Genomic DNA, 18,755 nt, shown 5'->3' with positions numbered 1-18,755 from the left:
TAGACGACAATTAGTCTCAATGGCCACAGCTGGAGAAAGTCAGCATTGTCCAGGGGTGAACTGACCACTCACACTCGGGGTTACCAGTACTCTGTCCAATGGCCACTCTATAGGGTCTGAGGCTGGACACTGAGTGAACTCGAGCTGATCAACCTCCAGCCAGGGTGACTGGGCACTGATCCGATCGGGGAATCCTGGATAATCCTCTCACGGATATTTGAAGACCCCATTCCCCACCTCCCCCTCCGTCGCTGATTGGTCACTTACCCGGACCTTCCTTGTAGAGCCGAGAGAGTGGAGCCGGTCAGCATGAAGTAGCGGTCACTGAAACTGCCCGTTCCCAATCCCAGCTTCTTCTCCTCCCGGAATTTCACCATTCCGTGTTTCTGGTCAGCCACCTTACTGGCTGTAAGACAAAACCAGAGGGAGAATCAGAGAGAGAATCAGATAGAGAGAGAGAGGGAGAGAGACAGAGACCGACAGAGGGAGAGACAGGAGAGAGAGACAGAGACGGAGAACGGGGGAGAGAGGGGGGAGAAGGGGGGGAGGAGAGGGGGAAGAGAGAGACAGAGAAAAGGGGGAGAGAGAGGGGGGAGAGAGGGGGAGAGAGAGGGGGAGAGAGAGGGGAGAGAGGGGGGAGAGAGAGGGGGAGAGAGGGGGGGGTAGAGAGGGGGGGGGAGAGGAGGGGGGGAGAGGGGGGAGAGAGAGGGGAGAGAGAGGGGGAGAGAGAGGGGGGAGAGAGGGGGGAGAGAGGGGTGGGAGGGGGAGAGAGGGGGGGAGAGGGGGGGGAGAGAGGGGGGGGAGGAGGGGGGGAGAGAGGGGGGAGAGAGGGGGGTGAGAGAGGGGGGGAGAGAGAGGGGGGGAGAGAGGGGGGGAGAGAGGGGGGAGAGAGAGGGGGAGAGAGAGGGGGGAGAGAGGGGGTAGAGAGAGGGGGAGAGAGAGGGGAGAGAGAGGGGGGGAGAGAGGGGGGAGAGAGGGGGGGAGAGATGGAGGGGGAGGAGAGGGGGGAGAGAGAGGGGGAGAGAGAGGGGGGGGAGAGAGGGGGGAGAGAGAGGGGAGAGAGAGGGGGAGAGAGAGGGGGGAGAGAGGGGGGGAGAGAGGGGGGGAGAGAGGGGGAGAGAGAGGGGGAGAGAGGGGGGGGAGAGAGGGGGGGAGAGAGGGGGGGGAGAGAGGGGGAGAGAGAGGGGAGAGAGAGGGGGAGAGAGAGGGGGAGAGAGAGGGGGAGAGAGGGGGGGAGAGAGGGGGGGAGAGAGGGGGGGAGAGAGAGGGGGGGAGAGAGGGGGGGAGAGAGGGGGAAAAGAGAGACAGAGGACAGGAGAGAGAGAGACAAACAGAGAGAGGGAGAGAGAGAGAGAGGGAGAAAGAGGAGAGAGGACAGAGAGAGAGAGAGGCAAGAAAGAGACCAACAGACAGACAGACAGAGAGAGAGACAGAGACGGAGAAAGGGGGAGAGAGAGGGGGGGGAGAGAGGGGGGGAGAGAAGGGGGGAGAGAGGGGGGAGAGAGGGGGAGAGAGAGGGGGAGAGAGGGGGGGAGAGAGGGGGAGAGAGAGGGGGAGAGAGGGGGGGAGAGAGGGGGGGAGAGAGGGGGAAAAGAGAGACAGAGAGGAGGAGAGAGAGACAAACAGAGAGAGGGATGAGAGAGAGAGAGGGAGAGAAGAGGAGAGAGGACAGAGAGAGAGAGAGGCAAGAAAGAGACCAACAGACAGACAGACAGAGAGAGAGAGAGAGAGAGAGACAGAGAGACAGAGACAGAGAAAGGGGGAGAGAGAGGGGGTGAGAGAGGGGGGGGGGAGAGAGGGGGGGAGAGAGAGAGAAAGAGGAGAGAGGGACAGAGAGAGAGAGAGAGGAAGGAGTGAGATTTTAGTTTAATCATGGTCTGTTGGACCTCCATTTCCCTCCTCTCTTCCCTGGAGCACAGTCACATGGGGACACAGGACATGGGACACAGCTACATGGGACACAGCTGCATGAGACATGGGACATAGTTACATTGGACACAGCTACATGGGACATGGGACACAGCTACATGGGACACAGCTACATGGGACATGGGACACAGTTAAATGGGACACGGGACATGGGACACGGGACATGGGACACGGGACACAGTTACATGAACAAATTTACATGGGGACACAGTTACACAGGGGGCTTGACAGGGTAGATGCTGAGAGGTTGTTTCCTGGATGGAGAGTCTGAGAACTAGAGGGACATAGTCTCAGGATAAGGGGTCGGCCATTTAAGACTGAGATGAGGAGGAATTTCTTCACTCAGAGGGTTGTGAATCTTTGGAATCTCTACTCCAGAGGGCTGTGGATGCTCAGTCATTGAATATATTCAAGACTGAGATCGATAGATTTTTGGACTCTAGGGGAATCGAGGGATATGGGGATCGGGCGGGAAAGTGGAGTTGAGGTCGAAGATCAGCCATGATCTGATTGAATGGCGGAGCAGGCTCGAGGGGCCGAATGGGCCCTACTCCTGCTCCTATTTCTTATGTTCTTATAGGACAAGGCACACGGACACGGGGCAACAGTTACACGGGACACAAAGTTACACAGGACTCAAGACACAGTTACACGGACACGGGAAACAGTTGCACGGGGACACGGGACACCGGGACACCCCCCTCTGCCACGAGCCCATTCATATGCAATCCTGGACACTGAGTGTTGGCAGCCTATTCGACCTGAGGAGGGGTTATCACAGCCTTCAGAAACCATTAGGGGTGTCCCCAGTTTCTTCTAAATAAAGACGTTCTCACCAATTTAGAACCCCCATTGTGCCCCCATTCCAGTTCAGTTGTACGGTTGACCTTTTTGCTCGACCTCTGCCCTCTGTTTCAATCCCGAGGTGATAGGATAGCCTCAGGGATTAACCCCCCCCGCCGTCTCACTGGGCTGAGGGGGGACAGTCATGTGCTTCACTCAGTGCTCCCCCCACCCCACCCCCTCGAAGGTCAGCCTGCTTCCTGCAGCCATATGGGTCGGCAAGCCTGCCAGCGGAACTCCCACCTCTCCTCCGGCTGCCTCCAAGAAGCTCAGTTCCTTCATTGATGCCAAGCTGCTGCCTTTCCCCTCAAACACTCTTCATTCTCTATCAAAAGCAAAGACTTCACGAGTCTGGAAATCTGGAGCAGAACGGCAAAGGATGTGCCAGTGTGGTGGTTATGTCACTGGACTAGTAATCTAGAGAACATGAGTTCAAATCTCCCAACTGTTAGTCAGATTGTCGTAAAATCCCAACCGGTTCACTAATGCTCTTTAGGGAAGGAAACCTGCCGTCCTCACCCAGTCTGGGCCTATATGTGACTCCAGTCCCACACCAATGTGGTTGACTCTTAACTGCTTATCAAACCAGAAATAGTTCACCATCTTCTCAGTGCAACTGGTGATGGGCAATAAATACCGGCCTTGCCAGCGATGCCCACGTCCCGAGAATGAATAAAAATAAATATCTGGAGAAGCTCTTCCAACTCTCTCTTGCTGTCTAGCAGGCAATCCGTCGTCCAGTCCCAGGAGCATCCTACAGTCCCGGGGGGCCGTCTCACGGTCCCGGGGGGCCGTCTCACGGTCCCGGGGGGCCGTCTCACGGTCCCGGGGGGCCGTCTCACGGTCCCGGGGGGCCGTCTCACGGTCCCGGGGGGCACCCTCCGGTCCCGGGGGCACCCTCCGGTCCCGGGGGCACCCTCCGGTCTTCCCTCCTACAACCTACAGGGCCTTAAAACCCGAGCTTGGTGCCACCCACTGACTTGTAAAAGCCCAATGAGCCGCCTCCTACTTTAAGTAGGAACAAAAGGTGAAGTTGGTTAGCTGCATACCCAGGTACATCAGCATGGTTTCCATGGCAATGTTTTTTTTCACTACCAAGTAGCTGTCGGCGCCCAGCGAGTGTAGGATGGGTAAAACCTTCTCCAGGTAATGTAGTGGTCGTTCTGAAAGAGAATAAGAGAATGACACATTGTAAGAACGGGAGGGAAACTTGTATTCACTCAGCACCTGATCACCGCCTCGAACCAATGAATTAACTACGATGAGCAATGAATGTTGCTATGTGGGGAAACGCGGCAGCCATTTTGCGCACAGCAACGTAACCCAATGGGATGCATGGCCCAGTTCGTCTGGTCTTTGCTGCTGTTAATTTAAAGGAGAAATGTTGGGCCAGGGCACCGGGGAGAACTCCCCTGCTCTTCTTCCCACAACGCCTTTGGATCTTTTAACGTCCACCTGAGAGGGCAGACGGGGCCTCCGATTAACGTTTCATCCAAAATGGTGGCACCTCCGACAGTGCAGCGCTCCCTCAGCCCAGATTATGGGCTCCAGTCATGGAGTCGAGCTTCAGAGGCTAAGGCCAAGTGACCCGAGGCCAGCATTTTAATTGGTACCCGGAGTTAACGGTACAGCAAGAGAACTTTCGTCTTTATAACGACAGGGAGCATGGATTTGGAACAAATTCATTTGGTCCAAATGTACAACAGACACACAATCTGCCACCCTTCACCTCTCTCTTACTCAGTTACTCTCCCGAGCTGACTGAACCTCTCCGCCTCTCTCTCTCCTCCTTTAAGACACTCCTTGAAACCTACCTCTTTGACCAAGTCCTAATATCTCCTTGTGTGGGGGGCGCGCGGGGGTGGGGGGGGCGTGGGGGGGGAGCCGGGGTGGGGGGGGGGGCGCGGGAGTAGGGGGGGGCGCGGGAGTAGGGGGCGCGGGGATGGGGGGGGCGCGGGGATGGGGGGGGGCGCGGGGATGGGGGGGGGCGCGGGGATGGGGGGGGGCGCGGGGGGTTAGGGTGGGGCGGGGGGTCAGGGGGGCGGGGGGTTAGGGGGGCAGGGGGTTAGGGGGGGCGGGGGGTTATAGGGGGGGCGGGGGGTTATGGGGGGGGCGGGGGGTTAGGGGGGGGGCGGGGGGTCGGGGGGGGCGGGGGTCGGGGGGGTTAGGGGGGTGGGGGGTTAGGGGGGGTGGGGGGGTTAGGGGGGGGTGGGGGGGTTAGGGGGGCGGGGGGTTAGGGGGGCGGGCGGGGGGATAGGGGGGGCGGGCGGGGGGGTTAGGGGGGGGCGGGGGGTCGCTGCCCATCACATGGTCAGGCTGCAGTACCCACTACATTACTGATGGTGGCGCTGCTGAGCTCAGTTGCCCTCTCGTGGTTCAACAGCGCCACCAGCAGGCGTCTGGAGGAACTGCTGTCTGGTAAAGCGGCTGCGGGTCTTTATTGACCTGTGCTGCTCACCTACAGAAAGAGATGCTTCTAAACACTTCACTGGGCAGAGAACAGGTTGGCCGTGATTAGGAGTTGGGAGACAAGCTGTGGGGGGGAGGGTTTAGAAAGGGAAGGGGCTTTCCGAGACTTTATAAAAGCAGGGAGAGAGATGGGGGTCAGTTGAGGGAGGGATTTGCACTGGACAGGGGAGCGGTGACTGAACGAGCAGTGGCAGATAGAGGGGCGGAGAGAGTGGGGAACGAGGGGTAAATCTAGGGTGGCTAACCCTCAAGGACTTAGGAGAGGAAAGGGAGGTTGGAGATGGGGCGGTAGTTTGCAAGGACAGAGGGGTCAAGGGTGTTTCTTTGAGGAGGGGAGTGATAACAGCAGATTTGAAAGGGAGGGGGACAGAACCTGATTGAGGGGTGTGAGAGATATATAGGGTGTGATTGAGGGGTATAAGAGATGGTATAGACTACGATTGAGGGGTATCAGAGATGGGTATAGGGTTGATTAAGGGGTATCGGGGGTGGGTATAGGGCTGATTAAGGGGCATCAGGGGTGGGGATAGGGTTGATTGAAGGGTAGGAGGCTCAGAAAGGAGGAAAAAAGCAACAGAACTGACCCATTTCCTCTCTCTCGATCACTTCAAAGCAGCACCAATTGTCTTTCTCCTTCGTAATTAGTTTGCGGAGATACAGAATTTCGTTGGTCAATTCCTGGGCAGTCATGGTCGCTGGGACCTAAAGAGGAGACGAGAGACATGAGCCAAACTGAACACAAACACTGGACGCATTACCGTGACCTCCTCTCCTCTCCTCTCAACCTTGAAGGTGCTGATTTGATCATTGGGTTCTGGGGGTCCACAGTCCCTGCCCAGCGCCCAGCGCCCACCTCGTACATGAAGAATAGGTGGAGGGTGGAACCGCGCTCGTAGAACTGTATCCCAGTGAGCCTGAAGACGGCGGAGAAAACAGGGCTGACCTATCCCCTGGGGGGGGGGTCGCCAACTCTGGTTGGCCGTATTCCTGGAGGGGTTTCATCACATGACCTCCTGCCCCCGGCCCCCACACACTTCCGCCATTGGCCGCCCGACGAGTCCATCCTCCCGACGCCCTGCCTTCCCACGGCCAATCGGAAAGCGAACAGACTCTTCATTTACCCGATTGGGTGATTCTTGACTGTCAGTCAATCATTTTTTCCCCATGTCCGATGTTTTTATAACTAATAAGCTGAAGTCTTCAGAGAAAGTTTTTTAATTTTATGATTTTTCTCCCCTGGTTTTCTGGAAGCAGCGACCTGGGAGATTAATCTTCAACTCCCAGACTCTCCTGTAGGGATTGGCTTTCCCCTCGGGGAGTTGGCAGAGCTGGGCACTGAGCCTCTCAAGGTGGGTCTGCATCAGCTCCCACTGTGGGCTGCCCCTCTATTCAAGCGTGGGACTGGGGTCTCCACTGTACCTGCGTGGAATGACCGCTCAGTGACCAGTCCCTTCAGGCCTCACGGTTGCAGACACAGTTGGGTGATTGGGCGTTGCCAACCCTCCTGGATTGACCTGGAGTCTCCAGGAAGTGAAGATTAATTTCCAGGACACTGTGAGCAAAAACCCCGGGAAGAAAAATTGCGCGTTTTTCATCTTCTCTCAACACTTTTCTGTTTATTAGGTTATAAAAATATAAAAACATTGGCGATGGGAAAAAAAAAGGAATGTTTGACTGAGGGTCAAGAGTCATCCAATCAGGTAACAAAGAGCCTGTTCGCTTTCTGATTGGCCGTGGGAAGGCAAGGATTGACTTGCTGGGCGACCAATGGGGGGAGTGCATGGGCCGGAGATCATGTGATGAAACCAGAGTTGGAAACCCTAAAGTGGGGTAGATTTTAAAACTTGAGGCCAGGGTGTAAAAGAGGCCTTGTGGATTGGCCGACCTGTGACAGAAATTGGGTTATCATAGAATCATAGAAGTTTACAACATAGAAACAGGCCCTTCGGCCCAACATGTCCATGTCGCCCAGTTTATACCACTAAGCTAGTCCCAATTGCCTGCACTTGGCCCATATCCCTCTATACCCATCTTACCCATGTAACTGTCCAAATGCTTTTTAAAAGACAAAATTGTACCCGCCTCTGGCAGCTCATTCCAGACACTCACCACCCTTTGAGTGAAAAAATTGTCCCTCTGGACCCTTTTGTATCTCTCCCCTCTCACCTTAAATCTATGCCCCCTCGTTATAGACTCCCCTACCTTTGGGAAAAGATTTTGACTATCTACCTTATCTATGCCCCTCATTATTTTATAGACTTCTATAAGATCACCCCTAAACCTCCTACTCTCCAGGGAAAAAAGTCTCAGTCTATCCAACCTCTCCCTATAAGTCAAACCATCAAGTCCCGGTAGCATCCTAGTAAATCTTTTCTGCACTCTTTCTAGTTTGATAATATCCTTTCTATAATAGGGTGACCAGAACTGTACACAGTACTCCAAGTGTGGCCTTACTAATGTCCTGTACAACTTCAACAAGACATCCCAACTCCTGTATTCATTGTTCTGACCAATGAAACCAAGCATGCTGAATGCCTTCTTCACCACCCTATCCACCTGTGACTCCACTTTCAAGGAGCTATGAACCTGTACTCCTAGATCTCTTTGTTCTATAACTCTCCCCAACGCCCTACCATTAACGGAGTAGGTCATGGCCCGATTCGATCTACCAAAATGCATCACCTCACATTTATCTAAATTAAACTCCATCTGCCATTCATCGGCCCACTGGCCCAATTTATCAAGATCCCGTTGCAATCCTAGATAACCTTCTTCACTGTCCACAATGCCACCAATCTTGGTGTCATCTGCAAACTTACTAACCATGCCTCCTAAATTCTCATCCAAATCATTAATATAAATAACAAATAACAGCGGACCCAGCACCGATCCCTGAGGCACACCGCTGGACACAGGCATCCAGTTTGAAAAACAACCCTCTACAACAACCCTCTGTTGGTTTCTGTAACATCAGGTTTACACCCGTGGGGGGACGAGTTGGAACTGTACCCCAGGGATACGGACAGACTGACAGACAAGGCCAGCTCAGTAATGAGGCCTTTCAGGCCTTTGGTCAAAGAATCACATCAGGGAATCAGATCAGTAAAGTTGAACAGTTCCTCCAAACTCACCTTCAGACTCAGCTCACAATCTGATTTCTTCTCCTCCAGATATACAGTGCAGATAAAGTCACCGGCATTCTACACAGGAGAGAGCAGAGAGAATTATTCCAACAGCCCATCCCCGGTCAGTCTGGGACTCCGGCCCATCCCCGGTCAGTCTGAGACTCTGGCCCATCCCCGGTCAGTCTGGCACTCCGGCCCATCCCCGGCCAGTCTGGCACTCCGGCCCATGTGGATTGTAACGGTATTGTAAACATATAGAATACCAGCCCCTGTGTACATTACACAGAATACCAGCCCCTGTGTACATTACACAGAATACCAACCCCTGTGTACATTACACAGAATACCAGCCCCTGTGTACATTACACAGAATACCAGCCCCTGTGTACATTACACAGAATACCAGCCCCTGTGTACATTACACAGAATACCAGCCCCTGTGTACATTACACAGAATACCAGCCCCTGTGTACATTACACAGAATACCAGCCCCTGTGTACATTACACAGAATACCAGCCCCTGTGTACATTACACAGAATACCAGCCCCTGTGTACATTACACAGAATACCAGCCCCTGTGTACATTACACAGAATACCAGCCCCTGTGTACATTACACAGAATACCAGCCCCTGTGTACATTACACAGAATACCAGCCCCTGTGTACATTACATAGAATACCAGCCCCTGTGTACATTACACAGAATACCAGCCCCTGTGTACATTACACAGAATACCAGCCCCTGTGTACATTACATAGAATACCAGCCCCTGTGTACATTACACAGAATACCAGCCCCTGTGTACATTACACAGAATACCAGCCCCTGTGTACATTACACAGAATACCAGCCCCTGTGTACATTACACAGAATACCAGCCTCTGTGTACATTACATAGAATACCAGCCCCTGTGTACATTACATAGAATACCAGCCCCTGTGTACATTACACAGAATACCAGCCCCTGTGTACATTACACAGAATACCAGCCCCTGTGTACATTACACAGAATACCAGCCCCTGTGTACATTACACAGAATACCAGCCCCTGTATACATTACATAGAATACCAGCCCCTGTGTACATTACATAGAATACCAGCCCCTGTGTACATTACACAGAATACCAGCCCCTGTGTACATTACACAGAATACCAGCCCCTGTGTACATTACACAGAATACCAGCCCCTGTGTACATTGCACAGAATACCAGCCCCTGTGTACATTGCACAGAATACCAGCCCCTGTGTACATTAAACAGAATACCAGCCCCTGTGTACATTACACAGAATACCAGCCCCTGTGTACATTACACAGAATACCAGCCCCTGTGTACATTACATAGAATACCAGCCCCTGTATACATTACACAGAATACCAGCCCCTGTATACATTACACAGAATACCAGCCCCTGTGTACATTACACAGAATACCAGCCCCTGTGTACATTACACAGAATACCAGCCCCTGTGTACATTACACAGAATACCAGCCCCTGTGTACATTACACAGAATACCAGCCCCTGTGTACATTGCACAGAATACCAGCCCCTGTGTACATTACACAGAATACCAGCCCCTGTGTACATTACACAGAATACCAGCCCCTGTGTACATTACACAGAATACCAGATCTTGTGTGTATTACAGAGCAGTGGACACTGTGCATATTATAGAAAGTAATAGGCTTGAAATTGTGTTTTTAATGTTTAATTAACTCATTTTGGGTTAATCTCATTGTGATTTTGGGGTAAGCTTTATTACTGTAATATTCGGGTCTGTTTCAGTGTCACGGTGAAAGCAGAGCTGATCAGCACCGTTCAACCCTGGGCTGCTGGCTGTGAAAGGGTTAAAACTGTTGTCCGGATCATTGGATAGCTCTACCAAAGAGCCAGCACAGGCACGATGGGCCGAATGGCCTCCTTCTGTGCTGTATCATTCTACGATTCTATAAGTCAGCCATTTTGTGCAGAGCTCCGACTGGGTCACCCTCAGGCTCCAAGACACTGGAACCACACGTATGGAGGGTTGGGGTCAGATATTTGTGTCTCTCTTAAAACTTCCTCGTAGTTGGTGCGGCCTACCTGGGTGGATGGCATCGCGCAGGCGTCCCGCAGTTTAATGATGCTGACGATTTCATCCAGTTGTTTCTTGAGCTGCTGTTCATCAACCTACGGGATAGAGAAAGAGTTTATTCCCGTCGGGCCCACACTCGGTCGGATTACATCGTTACTCCACGTAGGAACAGGAGGAGGCCATTCAGCCCCTCGAGCCTGTTCCGCCATTCTATTAGATCATGGCTGATGCGTGTCTTAACTCCATCTACCCACCTCAGTTCTGTAACCCTTAACACCCTCACCCAACAAAAATCTATCAATCTCAATATTGAAATTTTCAATTGACCCCCGGCCTCAACAGCTTTTTTGGGGGAGAGAGAGTTCCAGATTTCCACTCCCCTTTGTGTGAAGAAGTGCTTCCTGACATCACCCCTGAACGGCCTGGCTCTAATTTTAAGGTTCTGCCCCCTTGTTCTGGACTCCCCCCACCAGAGGAAATAGTCTCTCTCTATCGACCCGATCGAATCGTCTAATCATCTTAAACACCTCAATTAGATCACCCCTTAATCTTCTAAACTTAAGTGAGTACAAGCCTGGTCTGTTCCACCTGTCCTCATAATTTAACCCTTTTCGCCCCTTTGTTTTCGTATCTTCGCGCTCTCCCCTCGGAGAACAGTGTGAAGTAGTGGGAGGGTTCACAGGCGGATTAACAGTCTGACAGGCCACTCCTTCCATGGTTGTAACCAATGTTATACCAGGCAATAGGGAGGGGGGGATAGAGGGAGGGGCGGGGATAGAGGAAGAGATAGAGCGAGAGGTGGAGATAGAGGGAAGAGGTGAGGATAGAGAGGGGGATAAGGGGGAAATTGAGGGAGAGGCGGGGATAGGGGGAGAGGCGGGGATAGGGGGAGAGGCGGGGATAGGGGGAGAGGCGGGGATAGGGGGAGAGGCGGGGATAGGGGGAGAGGCGGGGATATAGAGCGAGAGGTGAGGATAGGGAGTGGGATAGAGGGGAGATTGAGGGAGAGGTGGGGATAGAGGGGAGGATGGGGGGATAGAGGTGGGGATAGTGGGGGGGATAGAGGGGAAGGTGAGGATAGAGGTGGGGATAGAGGGAAGGATAGAGCGGGGGATAGAGGGAAGAGGCGGGGATAGGGGGAGAGGCGGGGATAGAGGGAAGAGGCGGGGATAGAGGGAAGAGGCGGGGATAGAGGGAAGAGGCGGGGATAGAGGGAAGAGGCGGGGATAGAGGGAAGGAGAGGACGAAGCCATCCTCCTTTGTGTGAAACTTACGTTGAAGAGGACGATGAAGTGATTGATCAGATCCTCCACCACACGACCTGCTTTGTTGTCTTGTCCGTCTGTCTGGAACAGCGTGGGCCCAAACACGATGGCCAGATTGTGCATGGTCATCTGATTCTTGTCTGATACCCGCTGCACGCTGCAAACAGAGACCCAATCTGATCATTAAACTCGTCCCACAACCATTTAAATGATATTGAAGGGCCTTTCCTGATTTCATTCCCGGATCCGTTTTGTGCCCCCAGTTTGCTCCACTCCTCTCCTGATGATGTCCACTCATGCTGGGATACGGCTCTGGCCATCTCAGGTGCTCTGCCGGGTATCTGCCAGACCCACACTTTTTGGAGTGTGGTCACTGTTGTAATGTAAGAAAGGCGGCAGCCGATTTGCGCGCAGCAAGATCCCACAAACAGCAATAAGATAATGACCAGATCATCTGTGCTCAGTACTGGCACCGGGAGTGCTCAGGTCTCTGCAGCGGGACTTGAACCCACAACCTTCTGACTCAGAGGAGAGAGTGCTGCCCACTGAGCCACAGCTGGCACCATGATTACGTGGTACCAAGCTTGATAAAAACATAAGAAATAGGAGCAGGAGTAGGCCATACAGCCCCTCGAGCCTGCTCCGCCATTCAATCAGATCATGGCTGATCTTCGACCTCAACTCCACTTTCCTGCTCGATCCCCATATCCCTTGATTCCCCTAGAGTCCAAAAATCTATCCATCTCAGCCTTGAATATACTCAATGACTCAGCATCCACAGCCCTCTGGGGTAGAGAATTCCAAAGATTCACAACCCTCTGAGTGAAGAAATTCCTCCTCATCTCAGTCTTAAATGGCCGACCCCTTATCCTGAGACTATGCCCCCTAGTTCTAGACTCTCCAGCCAGGGGAAACAACCTCTCAGCATCTCCCCTGTCAAGTCCCCTCAGAATCTTATATGTTTCAATGAGATCACCTCTCATTCTTCTAAACTCCAGAGAGTATAGGCCCATTCTACTCAACTTCTCCTCATAGGACAACCCTCTCATCCCAGGAATCAATCTAGTGAACCTTCATTACACTGCCTCTAAGGCAAGTATATCCTTCCTTAGATAAGGAGACCAAAACTGTAAGCAGTACAATTGTAGTAAGACTTCCTTACTCTTGTACTCCAGCCGCTTTCCAATAGAGGCCAACATGCCATTTGCCTTCCTAATTGCCTGCTGTACCTGCATGCTAACTTTTTGTGTTTCTTGTATGAGGATACCCAAGTCTCTCTGAACACCAACATTTAATAGTTTCTCACCATTTAAAAAATATTCTGTTTTTCTATTCTTCCTACTAAAGTGAATAACCTCACATTTCCCCACATTATACTCCATCTGCCACCTTCTTGCCCACTCACTTAACCTGTCTATATCCCTTTGCAGACTCTTTGTGTCCTCCTCACAGCTTACTTTCCCATCTAGCTTTGTATCGTCAGCAAACTTGGATACATTACACTCGGTCCCTTCATCTAAGTCATTAATATAGATTGTAAATAGCTGAGGCCCAAGCACCGATCCTTGCGGCACCCCACTGGTTACAGCCTGCCGACCTGAGAATGACCCGTTTATCCCGACTCTCTGTTTTCTGTCCTTTAACCAATCCTCTATCCATGTTAATATATTACCCCCAACCCCATGAGCCCTTATCTTGTGTAACAACCTTTTATGTGGCACCATATCGAATGCCTTTTGAAAATCCAAATATACCACATCCACTGGTTCCCCTTTATCTACCCTGCTAGTTACACCCTCAAAAAACTAATAAATTTGTCAAACACGATTTCCCTTTCATAAAACCATGTTGACTCTGCCTAATCATATTATGATTTTCTAAGTGCCCTGTTACCACTTCCTCAATAATGGATTCCAGCATTTTCCCGACGACCGATGTCAGGCTAACTGGCCTGTAGTTCCCTGTTTTCTCTCTCCCTCCTTTCTTGAATAGCGGGGTTACATTTGCCACCTTCCAATCCACTGGGACTGTTCTAGAATTTAGGGAATTTTGGATGATCACAACCAATGCATCCACTATCTCTGCAGCCACCTCTTTTAGAACCCTAGGATGTAGGCCATCAGGCCCAGGGGATTTATCAGCTTTTGGTCCCATTAGTTTGTCCAGCACTTTGTCTCCACTGATATTAATTACTTTGTTCCTCACTCTCATTTGCCCCTTGGTTCCCCACTATTTCCGGTATGCTTTTTGTGTCTTCTACTGTGAAGACAGATACAAAATATTTGTTTAACGCATCTGCCATTTCCTGATTTCCCCATTATAATTTCTCTCCTCTCAGCCTCTAAGGGACCAATGTTTACTTTTGCTGCTCTCTTCCTTTTTACATACTTGTAGAAGGTCTTACAATCCATTTTTATATTTCTTGCTAGTTTACTTCCATATTCTATTTTCTTCCTTTTTATCAATTTTTTGGTCGTCCTTTGCTGGTTTCTAAAACTCTCCCAATCCTCAGGCTTACTATTCTTGGCAGCATTACAGGCCTCTTCTTTCAATCTAATACTATCCTTAATTTCTTTAGCTAACCACGTATGGATCACTCGTCCCGTGGAGTTTTTATTTCTCAATGGAATGTATATTTGTTGAGAATATTGAAATATTTCTTTAAATGTTTGCCATTGCTTTTCAACCATCACACCCTTGAATTTAATTCCCCAATCTACCTTAGCCAATCACCCCTCATACCTATGTAATTGGCTTTATTTAAGTTTAAAACTCTAGTTTCTGACTTAAGTACGTCACTCTCAAACTCAATATGAAATTCTATCATATTATGATCACTCTTCCCCAGAGGATCCTTTACAATGAGATTACTAATTAACCCTGTCTCATTACACAATACAAGATCTAAAATAGCCTGTTCCCTAGTTGGTTCCATGATGTATTGCTCTAAGAAACCGTCTCGAATGCATTCCATGAACTCGACCTCCAAACTACCTTTGCCAATTTGATTTGCCCAGTCTATATGAAGATTAAAGTCTCCCATGATTACTGCATTACCTTTATTACAAGCTCCTATTATTTCATGATTAATCCTCTGTCCAATGGTATTGCTACTATTAGGGGGCCTATAAACTGCTCCCACCGGTGTTTTCTGCCCCTTGTTATTTCTTATTTCCACCCAGACTGATTCTACTCCCTGATTTTCCGAGCCAAGATCCTTTCTCACCGCTGTCCTTATGTCAACCTTTATTATTAGGGCTACACCCCCTCCTTTTCCATTCTGTCTCTCTTTTCTAAATGTCACGTACCCTGGACTATTTAGTTCCCATCCTTGATCACCTTGTAAACATGTCTCTGTAATGACTATTAGATCAAACCCGTTTATCTCTATTGGTGCAATTAATTCGTCTATCTTGTTACGAATGCTCCGTGCCTTCAGATAAAGAGCCTTTAATTTTGACTTTTTACCATTTTTTCCTGTTCTGACCTTATTTGCTGATGTTCTATTATTGGTGAACTCTCTGTCCCTTCCTGCCGCACTCTGCTTATCTTTACCCAAATCACTACACTGCTCTGTCGCCTTGACTTATCTCATTAGATTTCTAAATTTCCCCTCACCTGACTCCTCCCCCTCCCCCTGCCTTTTTAGTTTAAAGCCCTATCTACAGCCCTAGTTATTCGATTCGCCCGGAACGCTGCTCCCAGCCTGGTTTAAGTGAAGCCCCTCCCGTCAGAACAGCTCCCTCTTTCCCCAGTACTGGTGCCAGTGCCCCATGAATCGAAACCCCTGTCTCCCACACCACTCTTTGAGCCACGCATTTAACTCTCTGATCTGTTTGTCCCTGTGCCAATTTGCTCATGGCTCAGGCAGTAATCCAGAGATTATTACCTTTGAGGTTCTGCTTATTAATTCGGACCCTAGCTCCTCAAACTCCCTCAGCAGAACCTCATTCTTATTCCTACCCACGTCGTTGGTTCCTGCGTGAACCACGACAACTGGATCCGCCCCCTCGTGCTCCAAGTTCTTCTCCAGCCGCGAGGAGATTGATTCTTAAAAGGTTGCAGGCGGAAGGAAAGAGTGAAGGAGGTGAGGAGCTCTCGCATCTTAAGGTGGTGAGGAGGAATGAGAGGAGAGGAGGAGGTGGCGCATTGAGTAAGGAAGGGCTTGGAGGATGCAGTTGAGAAGTAATGATGACTTTGCACAAAACATTGGTTAGGCCACAGCTAGAGTACTGTGTGCGGTTTAGGGCATCCCATTTTGGGCGTCCTTACAAAGAGTAAGTTGGAGTTGGAGCCTTACCAGTAGAGATGGTTGATCAAGGTTTTGAGTGCCGCACCGTTGACTTTGGGCAGACATGAAAAGAGCTTCTGGTACTGCAGGATCTTCTGTCCCTCTTCAGGAATCACTGAGATACAAAGAAATCAAAAGTGGTCAATAATAAAGTCACGTTTATTAAAGAATGATTTCAGCTCTGAATTGTTATTTTTGTATCTTCGCGCTCTTCCCTTGGAGATCAGTGTGAAGATTCACAGGCGGATTAACAGTCTGACAGGCCGCGACGTGATCGCTCCTTCCATTGGCCGTAGCCATCTTTACACCAGTCGATAGTGGGGGGGGGTTAGTCCTGTACGGGGGGAGGGTTTATGGGCTCCAACAACCCACACGATGAGGGGGGGGAGGCACCCACGCCCACCAGACAAGAATATTCCGCTGGATATCATCCCAGAATTCAGAGCTGGAGCCCCCCGGACCCCCCTCGCCGGCACTGGCTGGAGCCCCCCGGACCCCCCTCGCCGGCACTGGCTGGAGCCCCCCGGACCCCCCTCGCCGGCACTGGCTGGAGCCCCCCGGCCCCCGCTCGCCGGCACTGGCTGGAGCCCCCCGGCCCCCGCTCGCCGGCACGGCCTGGAGCCCCCCGGCCCCCCCTCGCCGGCACTGGCCTGGAGCCCCCCGGCCCCCACTCGCCGGCACTGGCTGGAGCCCCCCGGCCTCCTCTCGCCGGCACTGGCTGGAGCCCCCCGGCCCCCCCTCGCCAGCACTGGCTGGAGCCCCCCGGCCCCCGCTCGCCGGCACTGGCTGGAGCCCCCCCCCCGGACTCCCCTCACCGGCACTGGCTGGAGCCCCCCCCCGGCCTCCGCTTGCCAGCACTGGCTGGAGCCGGGTTCGAACCCTGTACCTTCTGATTCAGAGGCGGGAGTGCTCCCACTGAACCAAAGGCTCACTCCAACTCTTAGTAGACCTACTAAAAAGAGCCTCATTCATTAATCTCATTCGTTAAGTTGGGATCCTGGGTCTTCACGGTGTCGAAATCCACACTCATTACACCTTTTTTTAAACCCTACCTTATCCTTTCCCAGTAGATCTCCCGGTCTTTCCTTCTTTCTACAATTGGTAGAGTTTAAAATCCCAAGTTCAGCATCCCATAATCTCTACTTCTCGATTGACCTAATTTTCTCTCCTGTTCGTCTGACCTATTGGGTGGTGTAACGCACTGTGGTCCTTTACCTCTCAATGAAAACAAAATCCATGAGGAGCTTTGCATCCGAATCCACCACAAAGATATTCTCTCGAGTCTTTAACTGGTCTAGGACAAGGGGAGCTAACCTTAAAAATCAGAGCCAGGCCGTCCAGGAGAGAAGTTAGGAAACGCTTCTTCATGTAAAGGGTGATAGAAGTGTGGAACTCTCTCCCACAGAGAGCAGCAGATGCTCAATTAATAATTTTAAATCTGTGATCGATAGATTTTTGCTGGCCGAGGGTATTAAGGGATATGGAGTCAAGGCAGGTGGATGGAGTTGGGGCACAGATCAGCCATGGTCTCATTGAATGGCGGAACAGGCTCGAGGGGCCGAATGGCCTCCCCCTGTCCCTATGTGGTGAAATCAGTCCCGCACTAACGCCTGAAGTTCAGTCCCTCTTGGAACACCTTGTTTCAACTAAAAACACATGAAATACGGAGCATTGAGTTGGTTTGACATAGTCCCATCACCCCTGGCACCCGGGTTCAAACTCAGTCCTGACTAATGGAATGAAAGTCTCTTGTCACCTCTTGTCTGTAAGGCATCGATGTGAAATGAGTCTGGGACAGTGTCGATCTAATTTTTAAAAATTAATTCTCGGGATGTGGGCGTCGCTGGCGAGGCCGGCGTTTATTGCCCATCCCCTAGTTTCCCTGAGAAGATGGTGGTGGGCCTTCTTGAACCGCTGGTAGTGGTTTTGGTACAACTGAGGGACTTGCTAGGCCACTTCAGAGGGCAGTTCAGGGTCAACCAAGAGTGGGACTGGAGTCACGTATAGGCCCAGACCGGGTAAGGACGGCAGGTTTCCTTCCCTAAAGGACATCAGTGAACCAGTTGGGTTTTTACGACAATCCGACAGTTTCACGGTCACTTTTACTGAGACCAGATTTTTATTTCCAGATTTTTAAAACTGAATTCAAATTCTCTATCTGCCCTGGTGGGACTTGAACTCATGTTCTCCAGATTATTAGTCCAGTGACAGAACCATTATTGAAATTGTCACACTGGTGTAGTACAAAATGGTATCTTAAGATTAAGGATAAGGTGCATTGTTGGGTAAGACAAAGGAAGACTAGTTATACCTAATCCAGGAGTGTTTGATGGGACAGTGTAGAGGGAGCTTTACTCTGTATCTAACCCGTGCTGTACCTGCCCTGGGAGTGTTTGATGGGACAGTGCGGAGGGAGCTTTACTCTGTATCTAACCCGTGCTGTACCTGCCCTGGGAGTGTTTGATGGGACAGTGTAGAGGGAGCTTTACTCTGTATCTAACCCGTGCTGTACCTGCCCTGGGAGTGTTTGATGGGACAGTGTAGAGGGAGCTTTACTCTGTATCTAACCCGTGCTGTACCTGCCCTGGGAGTGTTTGATGGGACAGTGTAGAGGGAGCTTTACTCTGTATCTAACCCGTGCTGTATCTGCCCTGGGAGTGTTTGATGGGACAGTGTAGAGGGAGCTTTACTCTGTATCTAACCCGTGCTGTACCTGCCCTGGGAGTGTTTGATGGGACAGTGTAGAGGGAG

The 18,755-nt window shown here is 51.2% G+C and overlaps 1 protein-coding gene across 1 annotated transcript in view; it reads right to left on the bottom strand.

The window, feature by feature from the left end:
• Positions 1-18,755, bottom strand: part of arap1 (ArfGAP with RhoGAP domain, ankyrin repeat and PH domain 1) — a 181,352-nt gene that overhangs the window by 14,921 nt on the left and 147,676 nt on the right. Inside the window, exons 21-27 of the mRNA XM_067985538.1 lie at positions 16,014-16,119; positions 11,723-11,870; positions 10,457-10,543; positions 8,373-8,441; positions 5,826-5,943; positions 3,822-3,935; positions 268-406 (exon numbers count right to left, since the gene is read on the bottom strand). Coding sequence (XP_067841639.1) covers positions 268-406; positions 3,822-3,935; positions 5,826-5,943; positions 8,373-8,441; positions 10,457-10,543; positions 11,723-11,870; positions 16,014-16,119 — 781 coding nt within the window. The remainder of the gene's footprint in view (positions 1-267; positions 407-3,821; positions 3,936-5,825; positions 5,944-8,372; positions 8,442-10,456; positions 10,544-11,722; positions 11,871-16,013; positions 16,120-18,755) is intronic.

The sequence above is a fragment of the Heptranchias perlo genome, chromosome 6, assembly GCF_035084215.1.
Source record: "Heptranchias perlo isolate sHepPer1 chromosome 6, sHepPer1.hap1, whole genome shotgun sequence".
In the NCBI taxonomy this organism is placed as follows: domain Eukaryota; kingdom Metazoa; phylum Chordata; class Chondrichthyes; order Hexanchiformes; family Hexanchidae; genus Heptranchias; species Heptranchias perlo.
The sequence above is the reverse complement of the archived record's forward strand: the minus strand, read 5'-3'. Positions and strand labels throughout refer to the sequence as shown.